Here is an 18,639-nt window from a genome sequence, read left to right on the forward strand (position 1 = left end):
ACACTGTTTGTTTTGTTTGTTCAACTTCTTGGTTTGGAGTTTGTAGGAGTGAGCTGCCATTTATGTTGCCTTAGTTCTTTCCTGTTTTTTTAGTTAGGGAGGTAAGTTTTTGTCATTTGGTTTATTTATTTTCGGTTAGGTAAGTTGATTATTATTTAGATAGTTCCTTTTGTTTGTTGTTTTGGCACTAGCTCATTCTGAAGTTATATGCTCCATTTTTGTTATATTTAAATCAAACATATATTTTTTAATAAACATCATTGTAAAATGTTTAACTTTGTATGTGTTGGCTGTTTGGGATGGGACGAGGAGGGACCTTTCATGTTATGATCTGGCCACCCCTAGACGGGTCGTAACATGAATTGGGGGCTCGTCCGTTCAAACCCCTCCCAATTTTGAATTTGGGTCTCGTTTCGTCTTCTCTCGTTTTGTTGGTAAGTGTTCGTTGTTCTGATTGGCAGTTTTATTTTGTGCACGGGGGAATTATGGAGAAGGGATTTTCCCTTGCTGATTTTGTGAGTTCACCTTCTTGGGTAAAATTAGAAAAATGTAGAAAAGCGGACCTAATTATTGTGGCTGACCATTATGATGTTGAGGTGTCTTGCAGTGATCGAAAATCGGAACTGAAGGAAACGCTGTGTGAACAACTGGTGGAGAGAGGTGTGTTGCAAGTGACTGCAGTGAAGGAAGCTGGAGACGCCGCATTTGGAGCGGGTGTTGACGCAGCACTGGCTGATGTGCCTGCTGCAGTCTTGGAGATCAACCAAGATTCTAAACCTCTTGAAGGTATGTCGTCTGAGAATCTGCGTCTCGCACTCCATATAAGGGAGGTGGAGAACCGCAACAAGGAGCTCGAAGTGAAAGCCATGCATCTTCGAATCAGAGCTCTTGAGCTCCAAAACAGTGCTCCTGCAGTTTCACCAAAACCACCAAGCACAGATTCTTCTATTTCTGTTTCTTTTGACATTAGTAAGCACATCACATTGGTTCCGCCATTTCGTGAGTCTGAGGTCGACTCTTATTTTGGCGCATTTGAGCGCATAGCCGCTGCTTTGAGCTGGCCGAAGGAATTCTGGTCCCTTTTACTACAGTGTAAGCTTGTTGGAAAAGCCCAAGAAGTGTGTTCAAGTTTGTCTATTGAGCAGAGTCTAGATTATGACACTCTTAAGAAAACCGTGTTGCAAGCTTATGAACTTGTCCCTGAGGCATATCGTCAGAAATTCAGAAATCTTAATAAAACTGCTAATCAGACATTTGTTGAGTTCGCACGAGAGAAGAACGTTTTGTTTGATAAGTGGTGTCATTCGTGTAAAGTTAAAACTATTGGTGATCTAAAATCCTTAATTTTGTTAGAAGAGTTTAAAAAGTGTCTGCCTGAACGGATTGTGACTTATTTAAATGAACAGAAAGCGTCATCATTGATGAACGCAGCGCTGTTGGCTGACGAATTTATTTTGACTCATAAAAATGTGTTTTCTTCACAGAATTCGTTTCAGGAAAATTTTTTTGAACGAAAAAATGCATTTTCAAGGTCAGTAAGTCGAAATGTGCCATCTGTTGCTTCAAAATCAAACAACCGTGATTGCTTTTATTGCCACGCACCTGGACATTTAATTGCTGCGTGCCCAGTCTTGAAGAAAAAAGAAGCTAAAAGTATAAAAACTCCTGCGGGTGTGGGATTTATAAAGTCAGTTTCCCAGCCGAATGTACGCGGTGATATTCAACAAAAACCTAAAGTTGATGTTGATCCGCAGTTTTTGCCATTTATTTCGCAGGGTTTTGTTTCTTTGACGGGTGAGGAAAAAGATCAAGTCCCGATCACAATCCTTAGAGATACAGGTGCTTATCACTCTTTTTTGTTAGAATCTCTGCTGCCTTTATCTAGTCAAACATCTTGTGGTTCAGATATTCTTGTGTGGGGAATAAAAATGAGCGTAACCAAAGCCCCTTTGCACATGGTGCACTTGTGTTCACCATTAGTTTCGGGACGCGTTAAAGTAGCCGTGCGTCCGCAATTACCTATTGAAGGAGTTTCCCTCATTCTTGGTAATGATCTGGCTGGCGGAAAAGTGTTTCCTCCACCAGAAGTTGTTGATGACCCAATTTCGTTTACCCTTGCTGATGAATCGGCTGCCACTTTGGATGTGTTTCCTGCGTGCGCAATTACACGCGCGCAAGCTCGTAAAATGGGTGAAATTGTAGATTTGTCTGGGTCTTTTATGGCTACACTTGATGAAAATGGCTTTGATTCAAATGACTCTGTAAAAATGTTAAAATGTGACGTCTCTGAACTTATTCCTGCAGATAAAACTTTGAGTTTGAACATTAATAAGGAGATGTTGGTCAAACCGCAGCAGAATGACCCGTCACTGAGTTCTTACTTTTCTGTTGCAGATAAGAATGGATTTCAAACTCAAGTGACCTATTTTGTTGAAAACGGTGTTTTGATGAGGTCCTGGTCCCAAGATTCAGGTGATCTACATAGAATAAACCAGGTGGTTGTGCCAAAAGATTACAGACCTCAGATTCTGAGCCTCGCACATGATGCCAGCTTGGCTGGACATCTCAGTGTTAAAAAAACTTATCACCGTGTGTTACGTAATTTCTTCTGGCCTGGGTTAAAGTCTGACGTGGTGAATTATTGTAGGTCATGTCACATATGCCAATTAGTGGGAAAGCCAAATAAACCAATTCCACCAGCGCCTCTTCATCCCATTCCAGCGCTCGGCGAACCATTTCAACGAGTTTTATTGGACTGTGTGGGCCCTTTGCCAAAAACCAAGTCGGGTTATCAATACATCTTAACTCTGATGTGTGCTGCCACTCGTTTTCCGGAAGCTATTCCATTACGCACGTTAAAGGCGAAGAACATTGTGAAAGTCCTCATAAACTTTTTTTCGACTTTTGGTTTACCTATGGTTGTTCAAACGGATCAAGGGACAAATTTTATGTCAAAGGTCTTTGCTCAAGTTTTGAATGAACTGAAAATTAAACATCAAACCTCCAGCCCTTATCATCCAGAGTCACAGGGTGCGCTGGAGAGGTTTCATCAAACCTTGAAAATTATGTTGCGCAAATACTGCCTTGAATCTGATAAAAGTTGGGATGAGGGTCTTCCACTTCTGCTATTTGCAGTTAGAGAAACCATTCAGGAATCCCTTGGATTCAGTCCGGCAGATTTGGTATTTGGACACACTGTTCGTGGTCCGCTCCAACTCGTTAAAGAGAAATGGTTGTCAGAGTCGCGTCAAACTGAACATAATGTGTTGGATTATGTTAGTAGTTTTAGAGAGCGTCTTTTTCATGCATGTCAGCTGGCCCAAGAAAATCTGGCTAAGGCTCAAAATAAAATGAAAGCTCGTTATGATAAAAAAACTGTGAGTAGAAATTTCACTCCAGGTGAAAAGGTTTTAGTACTACTTCCCTTGAGTGGATCGAGTCTTCATGCACAATTTTCAGGACCGTATGAGGTGGAGAAAAAAATAAATGAAACAAACTATGTGATTAAGACTCCGGATCGAAAACGAAAAACGAGGATTTGTCATATTAACATGCTCAAACGTTATGTTTCCAGGGAAGGCATTGTAGATAACACCTGTTTTGTTACCCCTGTTTCTGTTTGCTCTTCACCCCCACCATATCATCTGGCAGATGACGATTTGAGGGAGAACAGCGGTTGCATGCCTGTGACCCGTTTGCGGAACTTTGAAGTGATGGGAAATTTGGAATCTTTTCTATCTCATTTGTCACAGCCTGCCCGCAAAGATATTACTGACCTGATTGAAGCTAATTTATTACTTTTCTCAGATCATCCGCACCAAACATCCGTGCTGTTCCATGATATTGATGTGGAGGTTGAGAAGCCAATTAAACAACATGCTTACAGAATAAATCCAACAAAGCGTGTTTTGATGCAACAGGAAGTGGCTTACTTGATTGAACATGGTTTAGCAGTACCCAGTAACAGCGCGTGGAGTTCGCCCTGCCTCCTAGTCCCAAAGCCAGATAATACATTTCGGTTTTGTACAGATTACAGGAAGGTTAATGCTGTCACCAAATCCGATTCTTTTCCACTTCCTAGAATGGAAGATTGCATTGATCGTGTTGGCTCCGCTAAATTTGTCACAAAGTTGGACCTGTTAAAGGGTTACTGGCAAGTTCCGTTAACACCAAGAGCTTCCGAAATTTCTGCTTTTGTAACTCCTGATCATTTCCTCCAATATACCGTTATGCCTTTCGGGTTGCGTAACGCACCCGCTACATTCCAACGTTTAATGCAAAAGGTATTATCGGGAGTGAAAAGTTGTGAAGTATATTTGGATGATGTAGTTATTTATTCTGCCACTTGGACAGAACATCTGGAAACTCTTTCGGAAGTGTTCAGTCGTTTTTGTGATGCCTCTCTCACATTGAATCTCTCGAAATGTGAGTTTGGAAAAGCCACAATCACTTATCTAGGAAAGCAAGTTGGTCAAGGACAAGTACGTCCTATTGCTGCTAAAGTGCAAGCAATAATTGATTTTCCTATCCCACAGACAAAAAAAGACTTGCGTCGCTTTTTGGGAATGTGTGGTTTTTATCGCGGGTTTTGTAAAACTTTTTCAGATGTGGTTAGTTCATTGACTGAACTTGTTAGTCCTTTGAAACCTTTTATTTGGTCTTCCTCTTGTCAGGTCGCGTTTGAGTCCGCTAAAGCATTGTTGTGCAGTGCACCGGTGCTGGCTGCGCCAAATTTTGAGCGTCCTTTTAAACTTGAAGTTGATGCAAGTTTGTATGGTGCTGGAGCTGTGCTTCTGCAGGACGATGAGCGAGGCATAGAACATCCTGTCTGCTACTTTTCGAAAAAGTTTAATAAACATCAGTTTCATTACAGCACAATCGAAAAGGAAGCTCTTGCTCTGTTACTTGCGTTACAGAACTTCGAAGTTTATATTGGTTCTAGTGCACGACCTGTCCAAGTGTTCACCGATCATAATCCGCTGGTCTTCGTCTCCCAAATGCGAAATTCCAACCACCGACTGATGCGCTGGTCTCTGCTGCTGCAAGATTTTAACTTGCAGATTAACTATAAAAAGGGTAAGGATAATGTATTAGCTGATGCTTTATCTAGAAGTTTTTAACTCATTTGAATTAAACACTTAGGGGTGTGTTTAATTCTTGTGATTGGGGGTGTTACGACTGGAGTCGTTAAATGTTATTATGTAAATGAGTGCGCAGGTACTTGTTTTTGATTGGTGCCTGGAGGACGACGGGGGACGTCCGATTGGTGGCTTCCCGGATGTGAGGAGTATAAAAGCGGCTGACGTGGACTTCCTGGAAGATCTCTCCTCTGCTCATCTCAACCGGCCACACTGTTTGTTTTGTTTGTTCAACTTCTTGGTTTGGAGTTTGTAGGAGTGAGCTGCCATTTATGTTGCCTTAGTTCTTTCCTGTTTTTTTAGTTAGGGAGGTAAGTTTTTGTCATTTGGTTTATTTATTTTCGGTTAGGTAAGTTGATTATTATTTAGATAGTTCCTTTTGTTTGTTGTTTTGGCACTAGCTCATTCTGAAGTTATATGCTCCATTTTTGTTATATTTAAATCAAACATATATTTTTTAATAAACATCATTGTAAAATGTTTAACTTTGTATGTGTTGGCTGTTTGGGATGGGACGAGGAGGGACCTTTCATGTTATGATCTGGCCACCCCTAGACGGGTCGTAACAATCACTTTCCTAAACTGACTGAACAAAACTCTTAGGGTGCACTTGTCACAAAAAGAAAAAAAACACCCCAACATAAATAATCAAAATCACAGCAGAAGAGCAAGACTTTTCAAAACAAAACCTTTTTTCTAAGCAGAAGCTACATGTTCTACCAAAATAAATAGCTGCTGAGCAACATTTGTTTGCCTGATGTAGGTCTGTGGGACAGCACATGCAGTTTCACTGGGAGATGAGTCACCTGGAGAGTGATGTTGCCCGTGTCGATGCCAGAAATCTGCACGTTGGGGCACACCAGGCTGGCCGGGGTCAGCTGGAGGTGGATGCCATCCAGCGTGGTCAGGCCGTCTGGGAGAGAAACGGTGAGGTCTCCCGCAGCTGAAACACGTACACAGGTACAACTTTACAAGGTTGGAAAGGTTTACAGTGTTACTTGCAAGTTAGTTTTGTCTTTTTTCAAGTGTACTACAAATCAGACTAAAAATACTTGGCAAGATTTGTGTGTTCACGCAGCGCCTTTAGAGCATTAATTATGAGCCGCATATCACAGAGTAGAGATGCACAATATAAAAGTGACTCTTCAGGATAATGCAACATATCGCCCCTAGCTAAGATGCCATGCTTAAGTGGATAAAATCAATTCTTTGTAACAAATTCCACATTAAGTGCTTTATATCTGCTCTGCAAAGCATTTTCCTTCAACAAAATGCATTTCATTGTTCAGTTGTTATCAACAACACCCACCTGACATAGAGGCTGGCAGGATGGCCTGGCTTACAAGGCCTGGCTGCAGCAGGTTCTGGTCAAACTGCCCGCTCAAAACCTGACTGGTCGGAAGGTAAATGCTGGGGTCAGAGCTGGGCGCCTGCAGCAGACCCACAGGCTGAAGCGTCTCCGAAGCTGCCTGTTGCTGGCTCTGACTGGAGCCCCCGGTCTGCCTGGTTCCTGAGTCCTGGCTGTGTCTGGAGTGGCCGGCGGAGGAGCGCTTGGATTTGCGGCTGTCGCTGTTGGGCCGGAAGTGGCACTGGATGTGGGTTTTGCGGTGGCCCGAGGTTCTGAAGCGCAGTTCGCAGAAGGGACACTTGAAGGGCTTGGAGCCCGTGTGGAGGCGCATGTGCACCTTCAGGCTGCCCTTCGTGGAGAAGGAGGTGTTGCACATGTGACAGCTGAACAGTTTCTGACCTGCCAAAATAATGCAAATCAAATCGCTGCTCAAAATCGAGTTTGCTTCTTTGAAATCAAACGTCTGTGAAAAGACTTCATTTTTCCTTTGTACTGCTCACCTTTTGTAAAAGTTGAAAATATATTGCAACCTGAAAATTACAAGAACAACCTTTGTTTTGGGAGTCTGCTGAAGACAATGGCTTCGGCACTTTGATGGATTTCTGCTTTTGACTTCAATTTTAAGTACAATATTTGAAATATTGTGTTTAACAATCCAAACACCAGGAACTGCCCAAAGGAGGAAGTTATACACCTTCAGCTATTGATTAACATTAGAACGTGAGTAAAACACATTGTGATAGTCAGGCCCATTTCTTTCATTGAAAGCAACTCTTTTAAATAAAATGTTGATTTTTCAGAATTTCACTGGTGAAGCTATTCTGTATGTGTAAAAAGCCTTTGAGAGATGCACCAAGAAATTGTTGGTTATTTAAATAACAAACTAAAAAAAAATGTTATTTATGTGTGGCATAAATTCTGTTACCGTTTGCATTTTTTAAAGATAATTCAGAATTGGCTAGAATCAGCTTCAACCTTCCAATGCTGCATAATTATGTCTAATCATTTTTAATGCATTGTTCCCCTGCTATGTACACCTTACTGGTGTTTTACCTGTATGTGTTTTCACGTGGCAATCAAGGGTTGATTTCACCGTAAAACTCTTCCCACATTCGTCACACTTGTAGGGTCTTTCACCTGTGTGGATCCTGATGTGTCTAAACAGGAAATCAGATTTAGTCACATGCAGAATAACTCGCTGGCAGATACGAGGCACTGTATCTGCCAGTGAAAACAGAAAAAGAGATAACAGCACAAAAAGAGCAGGTATGAAAAACAAGAAAAAAGTTATTACTAACTGCCAAGTCTCTGAGTCAAATGAAAATATAGGGAGAAATACGGCTCACGGTAGCATTTTTAAAGGAAAACAGCCTGAAGGCAAGTCTTGACAGAGGAATTTGGGATTTGTCCAAAAACATGAAACAGGAGCTTAAAGTTTTTCATTTTAGCACCAAAACATTTTTGCGATGAGAAAATGTGGCGCTAAGGATTATTTACCCACTTCTAAAATTGTTGAGAGAGATCTTCTAACAATATAATTGGTAAAGTAGCTCGACTGATCAAAGAGAGCTAAAAAAAATCTTTGAAAAAAACAAACAAAATAACCCCGAAGTGACAGCAAGTAAAAGACAACCGTTACAAAGCTGGTATCTTTGCGAAACAATAACAGACATACGCATTGAAGCCATTTTAGATTAAATGTTCTGCTACTTTGATAACAACAGCTTGTTGTAGAGGCACAATTTATTCCATTTAGTTTGTTTATTCATATAAATGAACGCTAGTTTAACAAAACAACTGTTGATGAGGTTTAAAACAATACCTTACTCCAACAAGGTGATTCCTCAAGAGCCTTAAAATGATTTGGCAAACGTTGCCTGCAACTTATTCTAGACTGAGGTCAAGAGTTTGTCTTGACCTCAGTCTCCCTAAACCGGTATTGTAACTAATTTGGATTTATGGAGCGGATTGTTGCTCATTTGGAAAACTCAAGCGGATGTTCCAGCTTAAATTCCAGACTGGTGCTTCAATATTTCTATATAATGTTATTTCCTGAAGCGCACCCATCCCTCCTGAAGCAAAACACCGATGCATCATGAAGCTGCCAACCCTTTACCTGACAGCTGGGTTTGATGTTTTTCCTTTGAACATAACTTCTTGTTATGACCAAAGATTTACATTTTAGTTGTATTTATTCTGCCTGAAATGCCTCCAAAAGGTGTGGCATTTATTCCTGAGTACATGTGCAGATTACTTTGTGCTTTTGGAGAGACAGTTTCTTTCTATCAGTCTTTTAGCTAGCGTCAGTAACACTGCTTGCTTCCAAGGGGCTAATGATGCTAGCAATTTCAGCTAGCATCTCGTCAAGGTCTTTTTGTTTTGCGGTTAAGACACACATTACACACCAAAAACTGTCCATCTCTGAGATGGATTCATCTTTCTCCCAATCGATGGTAAATGGACTGAACTTATATAGCGCTTTTCCAGTCATTTTTGACCACTCAAAGCGCTTTACACTAGAGTCACATTCACCCAGTCGCACTCACAAACACGCACACATTTATAACACCGATACGCAGATCGGTAGGCAATTTGGGGTTAAGTGCCTTGCCCAGAGGCACATCGACATGTGGCAGGAGGAAGCTGGAATCGAACCTACAACCTTCCGATAGCAAGACGACTACTCTACCAAAGAGCCACCGTCGCCCCCACAGTCAGTCTTACGGGTCGATGTGTTTGCCGGAATTCTCAAGCTATTTATACTTTGAAATTTGATTGAGGGTTTATAAGTTTTACACTGAAGCAATGGAACAACCAGAAAAGCTTACGTCCTTCTGACTTAACAGGAAAATGCCCAGAAACAGAGGTGCGACCTTTACCTGACGAGATCGCTGGGCTTCTTGAAGCTCTTGGGGCAGTAACTGCAGCAGTTGGCAAACTTGGGTTCGGTTTCCAGCTCCACCGCTTTGTCCTTGATCTCGCTGATGCGATCCCTCTCAGCCGCCGACTGGGCGAGGATCCGCTCCGACACTGAAGCCTCCTGTCCGGGATCCTTGGCCAGCTCGGCTGCCTGCTCCTCAGTGAAAGTGATGATCTCCAAACTCCTCCTTTTTGACGTTTTTTGATCTCCGTCCTCGTCGTCGTCTTCCCCATCTTGAGGCTCAAAATCTGTAACTGTCAGACGCGCGAACCATCAGTGCAACCTGAAGTTTGAACATGCCTACCCTTTGCTTCAAGGTTTACCTTTGTTTCTTTTCGGTGCAGAACAACACAAAAAAGGGTAAATGAGAGACAGATGGAGTGCAGCATCAATGTGAAGCTCTTCAGTCACATGAACAGAACTTAAATGAGTTGACTGGCACACAGACTCCGCTGAGAACCGCATGAAAAGGGTTAAAAGTATCTGCAAATATGGCTCCAAGCATCAAGTGTTCATTCACATCACATCATTTTATCTTTATTATCAATCCCACAGTTTTACACACCGGTACTTTTTTCTACAGGTCAAGACAGAGTGACGTGGTCAGCTTGGGCGTTATCTCAGTGCAGCTGCCTACACTGGAAGACAGCTTTGGTAATTTGGCTGACACCACGCACAGCTGAAGCTTAAAGATCTGATGTGGACTCACACACTGAGCCACACAGACAGCATAATTCCCTCAGTGCATTTCTCAGAAAAGTCCACACAGTCTTACAGGTTCTCTCAGTCGCTTCCGTATATTTCTCAGAACAGATTTGAAATTCTCAAAGTCTTCAATTGATTGTGTCACCTGGGCACATCGAGAATGCAGTTTCTTGTTTCTGATGTTCAAAAGCAAAAGCAGATGCTTTTGAACATCCATGCAAGTTGCTATGGCCAACATTTTCAATTGCTTGTGGCAAGTTATGCATCTTGACCTCCACAACATTTAAGCATAAGTTTGTGACCCACAATAAGATTCTCATGGAGTTCCTCTCATCCTACTCCTCAATCCTGTACTTCATTGAAGATCTTTCTTTTTCCTCTGCATGAAAATGTGAAGTATAGGAAAACTGCACGGTAATTCCTACAGCACTGCATGTACAGTTTTCCTTAAGGAAATTGTCTTATATTTTTTCTTAGTGCTCTGCAGAGCTGTCTATTCCTTTCTGTGTCACATTGACGAGGCATGTCAACAAATTACAGTAAAATGTGAATTTTGTCCAGTCTCTTGCCATTAATCTCCCACAAATACAATTTACAGTACTTGTCAATAAAATGTTAACCATAGATTATGTCAGAACATCCCTTCAGAGTACCCTGCTATATTGACAGCATGACTTATCATTTCACTGCCTGATCTGTATTCAATGAAACAAGGGTTTGTCATTTTGAGGCACTGAGATGTTCACTGACAAATATTTACTTTTGAGAGATGAAGTAAGGATTTTGAGAACGAGTCTAGTTTTTGCAGGTAATCCTTGTTTCGAGGGATGCTTTGCAAATGTCGAGGATGATTCAAGAAATGCGCCGAAACAGCTGAGAATATCTGTTATTGATAATGGGCTACTGGAGTATCTACTGGGGACAGGAACAAGTTATGTCATCCTGTGGACTAACCAATTGTAATCTTGTTGACAAGTCTTTGGATTGTATAAAACTGACTGACCATCAACTCAGGAGCAGCTGTATTGCTGACCTGCCTTCCATGTTGATTGGTCTCATGGTGATGTTTGGTTTCTGAAGTACTCTAATAATCCTCTGAAAGTTTTACATAACACCTGGATTTATCCTGACATTTACTGAACAACTCTGTTTACTGATGACTTACCTTACACGACTTCTAAAGGAATATCCTAGCAAAACATACTGAACATGTGGCAACCACAACAAAGATATTCATTGGTTTTGATCAGTTATTTAGGTGATTCAATCATCGGGTTCATTCAGCGTCCAGGTTTTTCAGGAATGCCTGATCACTCATGTGACATCTAAAAAATGTATTTCTTTAGAAGTGTAGATTGTCGACGCTGACATTAGCGTTGGAAATGTCTGTGCAACATGCTTAGAACTGAGATGCTATTTTAGGCTTCAATAGCTTCGGTCACAAGTGAACTCCTTTTAGCACAACTTTCACACTGTAGTCTTTAAAAGACTATTGTGCCATTAGATCGATTTTTTTTTTCATGTAGTGTGCCAAGAGAAGCGGCTTTGGCATCCATTGCTGCTGTTTTCGGTTGTCGCTTGCGCGTCAAATTCACAGGCGTACCAGAAACGCACAAATACAAAGGATCCGGCCACAACATATAAATTGCGTCAGTTTTAAACGATTCAAAATCTATGGAATGAATTAGTTCACATGAATGCATTAAAGTCCCAGCCCTCTGTTGTCTATTATATTATATTTCTATATTTTATAAATTATATTACATTTTCAGCAATTGTGCATGACTTTATGTTCCACTAGTGCATAAAATCCTATAATAATATTGTTAAGTCTGTAGCTGTATCACAAGTGAAAAAAAACATTATACTTCAAACATTATTATTGTTGCGGAAAAAGAACCTATGAAAATAAATCTAAATTACTGAGAAGGAGCATAATGTGAGAAACTGTGACAACAAAAATCATATAAAGGGTTGAGAAATCCAGATATGGTCTCAACGTCCTTACCTTTTTCCTCCACACCGTGCTCCTTCTTCATATGCCTTTTACAAAACAGACTGGAGCGGAAGCACTCGTTACACATGGAGCATTTGAATGACTTGCTGTGGATAAACGCGTGCCGACTGAGACTTCCGTTAGTGGTGAAAGAAGCTTCGCAAACGTCACACTTATACGGTTTCATCCCTGTAAGGCAGAGGTGAGAGCAAAGCTGAGTGTTTTAAGTTTTTTAAGTATTTGAAACCTAAATTAGAAAACAGATTTCATTTGATGAGGTTCCTGATAACAATGAGGGATTCCAGAACAGCCATCTCTGTTTGATACACAAACGATTCGGAAAGGTTTCCCACCTTTAAAAAGAAAGCTCACCTGTGTGTGTGTTGAGATGGGACTTCAGCACTCCAGCGGAAACAAAACCTCGTCCGCAGAGGTGACATGCGTACGGTTTCTCCCCAGTGTGGGAACGGATGTGCTGCTTCAGATGGCTCGACTTTTTGAAAGCTTTGGAGCACCAGCTGCATCTGAAGACACGGGTTTAGGTTTAGGAAGAATTATTTATCATTTCAGGTAATCTTAATGTAACATGGATGAGAACAGAGTGTTCGGGGATGTAAATTTAAGACGAATTCAGCCAGGAGGAATTATCTCCCGTCTCCAGAGGAGCCGGCTGGTAAAACAAAGCCTTTCTTTCTTGTTTGTTTTGTTGCTGAAATAAAATGTTTGCAAGGAGAGAGCCAGTCATTAGAACAATGAGCAACTATTGAACAAGTGAGAATGAAAACTGCAGAGGCAATCGCTCTTTGTTTTTGAAGGTTTCTTCTATTCGAGGCTATTCACACATCAGATCCGCTGACTTCTGTCATTCTCATATTTTATTCATTTTATTCACTGTGAAAAAGAAATTTAAACAGTGATTAGACGTTTCTAAATTTAAACCTATATTGTGAAATACAGAAATATATATATATTTTTTACAGTCAGCAAAAATAAGCAAACCGAGTCGATTTCACGCCCGGGTCCACAGGTCTGATTCCTATTCAAGTATCTTTTCAAGTCTGTTAAAAAGATAGACTTTTGAGGCCTAATTATATGTTGGGAATGTCTGTGCAACATTCCCATCAAGTTATGACAACATTACACCATGCAAATATAATTTATTATATGCACAGAAACATGATCTTATTAGACACAAGCAGTAAATTTTGACTTTACAGTTTCAGAAATTTCCCCAAAGCTTCAAATTTAAGTTGGAAATTCGACACAACACCCAGATATTCGGAATCATCAACTTTTTGGATTTTCTCGTGATCCTCGGAACGAACCTGTAGGCTCTCTTTGTGTTGTCTTCACCATCTTCCTGGTAGTCTGCTGCTTCTGTAGGCAGCTGGAGATCACCTTGACTGCTCTCCTGAAGAAGTCCGTTTGTCTGCAGCGGCAAAGAAAAACCAACACATCAACAACTCAATTATAAAATATATCAGATTATATTTTACTGATGTGGGAAAATTCCACTACATGCTTTTTTTGAAACAGTTTAGTCTCCTATGAGATTTAGATCAAAAGAAAAAACAGTTTCACTCAACTGTTTCTGAAGCAAAACAATGTAAAGGCTTTTAAACCCAAAAACAATGTTTGTTTTTTTTTTACAGAATTTGAGTACTCACAACCTCTGAGCTGGGGACGTGGAGCAGGTTTGGAGCATGATAGCTGGAAGACAGAGCCTGGGACTCCAGTGTGCTGGAATCCTGCAGCTGCTGGACAGCGGAGAACTGGGGCTGGTTGTAGCTCGGCTCGGGTATGGTGAAGCCTGGGTGTGGGAAGTAGAGAATGTTTATTTCCTGAATAATCGCGTTCTTAGCACAACCACAGAAGTTAATATCTACGGTCTTCCTTACACCATGTTCCAAATTATTATGCAAATTGGATTAAAGTGTCATAAAAATGTAATTTTTTTGTTGTGCTATTAAATTTATAGATGGTATTGTGAGTCAGGGCTCTTTGACTCACTATAATTAATTTCAGAGAGCTGGTTGATTAGTTTGTCTGGTGAGCTCAATTAAAGGAAATCTACTTAAGAAGGATGTTCCACATTATTAAGCAGGCCACAGGTTTCAAGCAATATGGGAAAGAGAAAGAATCTCTGCTGACAAAAATCATCAGAGTGTAGTGCCGTATGACAAGGTATGAAAACATTAGATATTTAACAAAAACTGAAGCATTTATCGTACTGAGAAGAGATTTGTGGCTGATTCAGAACAAAGATGGTTTGTACAGATAAAGGCAAAATGAGGAAGGTTTCTGTTAGACAAATTCATTGGATTAAGAGAGCAGCTGTTAAAATGCAAAGCAGCAAACAGTTATTTGAAGCTGCTGGAGCCTCTGGAACCTCAAGATGGAGGATCCTCCAGAGGCTTGAGGTGCATGAACCTGCTATTGGGCCACTAACCAGAGCTCACAAGCAGAAACGGTGGCAGTGGGCCCAGCCGTACATGAAGATTAATTTTCAAACAGACTTGTTCACTGTTGACTGCTGTGCAACCCTGGATGGTCCAGATGGACGCAGTGGTGGATTGGTGGTGGATGGCCACTACATCCCAACACGGCTGTGACGTCAGCAAGAAGGTGGTGGAGTCATGCTTTGGGCCGAAATCATGGGGAGAAAATCATTGGTCGACCCCTTCAGAGTCCATGAAGGTGTGAAAATGACCTCAGCAAAGTATATGGACTTTCTAACTGATCACTTTCTTTCATGGTTCAAAAAGAAGAGCCGAACCTTCAGTAGCAAGATCATCTTCATGCATGACAATGAATGCTGCAAGGAATACCACTGTGTCATTGGCTGCTATGGGCATAAAAGGGGAGAAACTCATGGTGTGGTCACCATCCTCCTCTGACCTCTGACCTCAACCCTATTGAGAACCTTTGGAGTTTCCTCAAGCAGAAGATCTGAATGCAGTTCATATCAAACCAGCAGCTCTGGGAAGATATTCTGACATCCTGCAAAGAAATTCAAGCAGAAACTTTCCACAAACTGACAAGTTCAGTGGATGCAAGAATTGAGCAGGTGATATCAAAGAAGGTCCGATGTTAACATGTACAGTAACTTGGTCTGTTAAGATGTTATTGATTGAAATAGCTTTTGATTTTAGTACATGTGACCACTTAATGCTGCACATTCAAAGAATGACCGTTTAATGTTCTTTATAATCCATAAAATGTTTAGAAAATCTGCTGTGCATAATAATTTGGAACAGTGCATTTTGACTCCTCCATGGGCTGCCACCTTATCGTGGTGGAGGGGTTTGAGTGTCCCAATGATCCTAGGAGCTATGCTGTCTGGGGCTTCATGCCCCTGGTAGGGTCACCCAAGGCAGACAGGTCCTAGGTGAGGGACCAGACAAAGTGCAGCCCGAAGACCCCAATGATGAGTAAAAACATTGGACTTGGTGTTCCCTCGCCCGGACGCGGGTCACCGGGGCCCCACTCTGGAGCCAGGCCTGGAGGGGGGGCACGATGGCGAGCGTCTGGTGGCCGGGCTTTTACCCATGGAGCCCGGCCGGGCTCAGCCCGAAGAGGAAACATGGGCCCCCCCTCCCATGGGCCCACCACCCGTGGGAGGGGCCAAAGGGGTCGGGTGCACTGTGTGATGGGTGGCGGCCAAGGGAGGGGACCCTGGCGGTCCGATCCTCGGTTGCAGAAACTGGCTCTTGGGACGTGGAATGTCACCTCTCTGGTGGGGAAGGAGCCAGAGCTAGTGCGTGAGGTCGAGAGGTTCTGGCTAGAAATAGTCGGTCTCACCTCGACGCATGGCTCTGGTTCTGGAACCAGTCTCCTTGAGAGGGGCTGGACATACTTCCACTCTGGAGTTGCCCAGGGAGAGAGACGTCGGGCAGGAGTGGGCATACTTGTTGCTCCCCATCTCGGCGCCTGTACGTTGGGGTTCACCCCGGTGAACGAGAGGGTAGCATCCCTCCGCCTACGGGTGGGGGGACGGGTTCTGACTGTCGTTTGTGCTTACGGGCCGAACGACAGTTCAGATTACCCACCCTTTTTGGAGTCCTTAGAGGGGGTACTGGAGAGTGCTCCTCCTGGGGACTCCCTTGTTCTGCTGGGGGACTTCAACGCTCACGTGGGCAACGACAGTGAGACCTGGAGGGGCATGGTTGGGAGGAACGGCCCACCCGACCTGAACTCGAGCGGTGTTCTGTTGCTGGACTTCTGTGCTCGCCATGGATTGTCCATAACGAACACCATGTTCAAGCATAAGGGTGTCCATCTGTGCACTTGGCACCAGGACACCCTAGGCCGCAGTTCGATGATCGACTTTGTCATCGTTTCATCGGATCTGCGGCCGTATGTCTTGGACACTCGGGTGAAGAGAGGTGCGGAGCTGTCCACTGACCACTACCTGGTGGTGAGTTGGCTCCGGTGGTGGGGGCGAAAGCCGGTCAGACCTGGCAGGCCCAAACGTGTTGTGAGGGTCTGCTGGGAACGTCTGGCGGAATCCCCTGTGAGACGGAGCTTTAACTCCCATCTCCGGCAAAACTTCGAACACGTCCCGGGGGAGGTGGGGGACATGGAGTCTGAGTGGACCGTGTTCCGTGCCTCCATTGTCGAGGCGGCCGATCGGAGCTGTGGCCGCAAGGTTGTCGGTGCCTGTCGCGGCGGCAACCCTCGAACCCGTTGGTGGACACCTTCGGTGAGGGATGCCGTCAGGCTGAAGAAGGAGTCCTATCGGGCCTTTTTGGCCTGTGGGACTCCGGAAGCAGCTGATGGGTACCGGCGGGCGAAGCGGCATGCGGCTCGGGCGGTTGCTGAGGCAAAAACTCGGGCGTGGGAGGAGTTTGGAGAGGCCATGGAGAAAGACTTCCGCACGGCTTCGAGGCGATTCTGGTCCACCATCCGGCGTCTCGGGGGGGAAGCGGTGCAGCACAAACACTGTTTATAGTGGGGATGGTGTGCTGCTGACCTCTACTCGGGACGTTGTGGGTCGGTGGGCAGAGTACTTCGAAGACCTCCTCAATCCCACCAACATGCCTTCCACTGAGGAAGCGGAGCCTGGGGACTCTGGGTTGGGCTCTCCAATCTCTGGGGGCGAGGTCGCCGAGGTGGTTAAAAAGCTCCTCGGTGGCAAGGCCCCGGGGGTGGATGAGATCCGCCCGGAGTTCCTTAAGGCTCTGGATGTTGTAGGGTTGTGTTGGTTGACGCGACTCTGCAATATCGCATGGACATCGGGGGCAGTTCCCCTGGATTGGCAGACTGGGGTGGTGGTCCCCCTGTTCAAAAAGGGGGACCGGAGGGTGTGCTCCAATTATAGAGGGGTCACACTCTTAAGCCTCCCTGGCAAGGTCTATTCAGGGGTCCTGGAGAGGAGGGTCCGTCAGATAGTCGAACCTCGGATTCAGGAAGAGCAGTGTGGTTTTCGTCCTGGTCGTGGAACACTGGACCAGCTCTACACCCTCGGCAGGGTCCTGGAGGGTGCATGGGAGTTCGCCCAACCAGTCTACATGTGTTTTGTGGACTTGGAGAAGGCGTTCGACCGTGTCCCTCGGGGAGCCCTATGGGGGGTTCTCCGGGAGTATGGGGTACCGGGCCCTTTGATACGGGCTGTCAGGTCCCTGTATGACCGGTGTCAGAGTCTGGTCCGCATTGCCGGCAGTAAGTCGGGCTCGTTTCCGGTGAGAGTTGGACTCCGCCAGGGCTGCCCTTTGTCACCGATTCTGTTCATCACTTTTATGGACAGAATTTCTAGGCGCAGCCAAGGTGTTGAGGGGATCCGATTTGGTGGCCTTAGGATCTCATCTCTGCTTTTCGCAGACGATGTGGTCCTTTTGGCTTCATCAGATCGTGATCTGCAGCTCTCGCTGGAGCGGTTCGCAGCCGAGTGTGAAGCGGCCGGGATGGGGATCAGTGCCTCCAAATCCGAGGCCATGGTCTTGAGCCGGAAAAGGGTAGAGTGCCTTCTCCGGGTCAGGGGGGGTGTCCTGCCCCAAGTGGAGGAGTTTAAGTATCTCGGGATCTTGTTCACGAATGGGGGAAGAAGGGAGCGGGAGATCGACAGGCGGATTGGCACAGCGTCTGCTGTCAAGCGGGCGCTGTACCGGTCCGTCGTGGTGAAGAGAGAGCTGAGCCAAAAAGCGAAGCTCTCGATTTACCGGTCGATCTACGTTCCCACCCTCATCTATGGTCATGAGCTTTGGGTCATGACCGAAAGAACGAGATCGCGGATACAAGCGGCCGAAATGGGTTTTCTCCGTAGGGTGGCTGGGCTCTCCCTTAGAGATAGGGTGAGAAGCTCAGTCATCCTGGAGGGACTCAGAGTAGAGCCGCTGCTCCTTCACATCGAGAGGAGCCAGTTGAGGTGGCTTGGGCATCTGGTCAGGATGCCTCCTGGACGCCTCCCTGGTGAGGTGTTCCGGGCACGTCCCACCGGGAGGAGGCCCCGGGGAAGACCCAGGACACGCTGGAGGGACTATGTCTCTCGGCTGGCCTGGGAACGCCTCGGGATTCCCCCGGAGGAGCTAGAAGA

The 18,639-nt window shown here is 44.4% G+C and overlaps 1 protein-coding gene across 3 annotated transcripts in view; it reads right to left on the minus strand.

Moving 5' to 3' along the window:
• Window positions 1-18,639, minus strand: part of znf236 (zinc finger protein 236) — a 66,810-nt gene that overhangs the window by 22,980 nt on the left and 25,191 nt on the right. Inside the window, exons 16-23 of one of the 3 annotated variants that reach the window (XM_028018099.1) lie at window positions 13,778-13,917; window positions 13,433-13,536; window positions 12,480-12,631; window positions 12,120-12,296; window positions 9,366-9,660; window positions 7,540-7,643; window positions 6,448-6,885; window positions 5,945-6,081 (exon numbers count right to left, since the gene is read on the minus strand). In XM_028018099.1, coding sequence (XP_027873900.1) covers window positions 5,945-6,081; window positions 6,448-6,885; window positions 7,540-7,643; window positions 9,366-9,660; window positions 12,120-12,296; window positions 12,480-12,631; window positions 13,433-13,536; window positions 13,778-13,917 — 1,547 coding nt within the window. Of the gene's footprint in view, window positions 1-5,944; window positions 6,082-6,447; window positions 6,886-7,539; window positions 7,644-9,365; window positions 9,661-12,119; window positions 12,297-12,479; window positions 12,632-13,432; window positions 13,537-13,774; window positions 13,918-18,639 lie in introns of all 3 variants that reach the window. The other 2 variants (XM_028018100.1, XM_028018098.1) reach the window with 2 other exon arrangements.

This window comes from Xiphophorus couchianus, chromosome 5, assembly GCF_001444195.1.
Source record: "Xiphophorus couchianus chromosome 5, X_couchianus-1.0, whole genome shotgun sequence".
In the NCBI taxonomy this organism is placed as follows: Eukaryota; Metazoa; Chordata; class Actinopteri; order Cyprinodontiformes; family Poeciliidae; genus Xiphophorus; species Xiphophorus couchianus.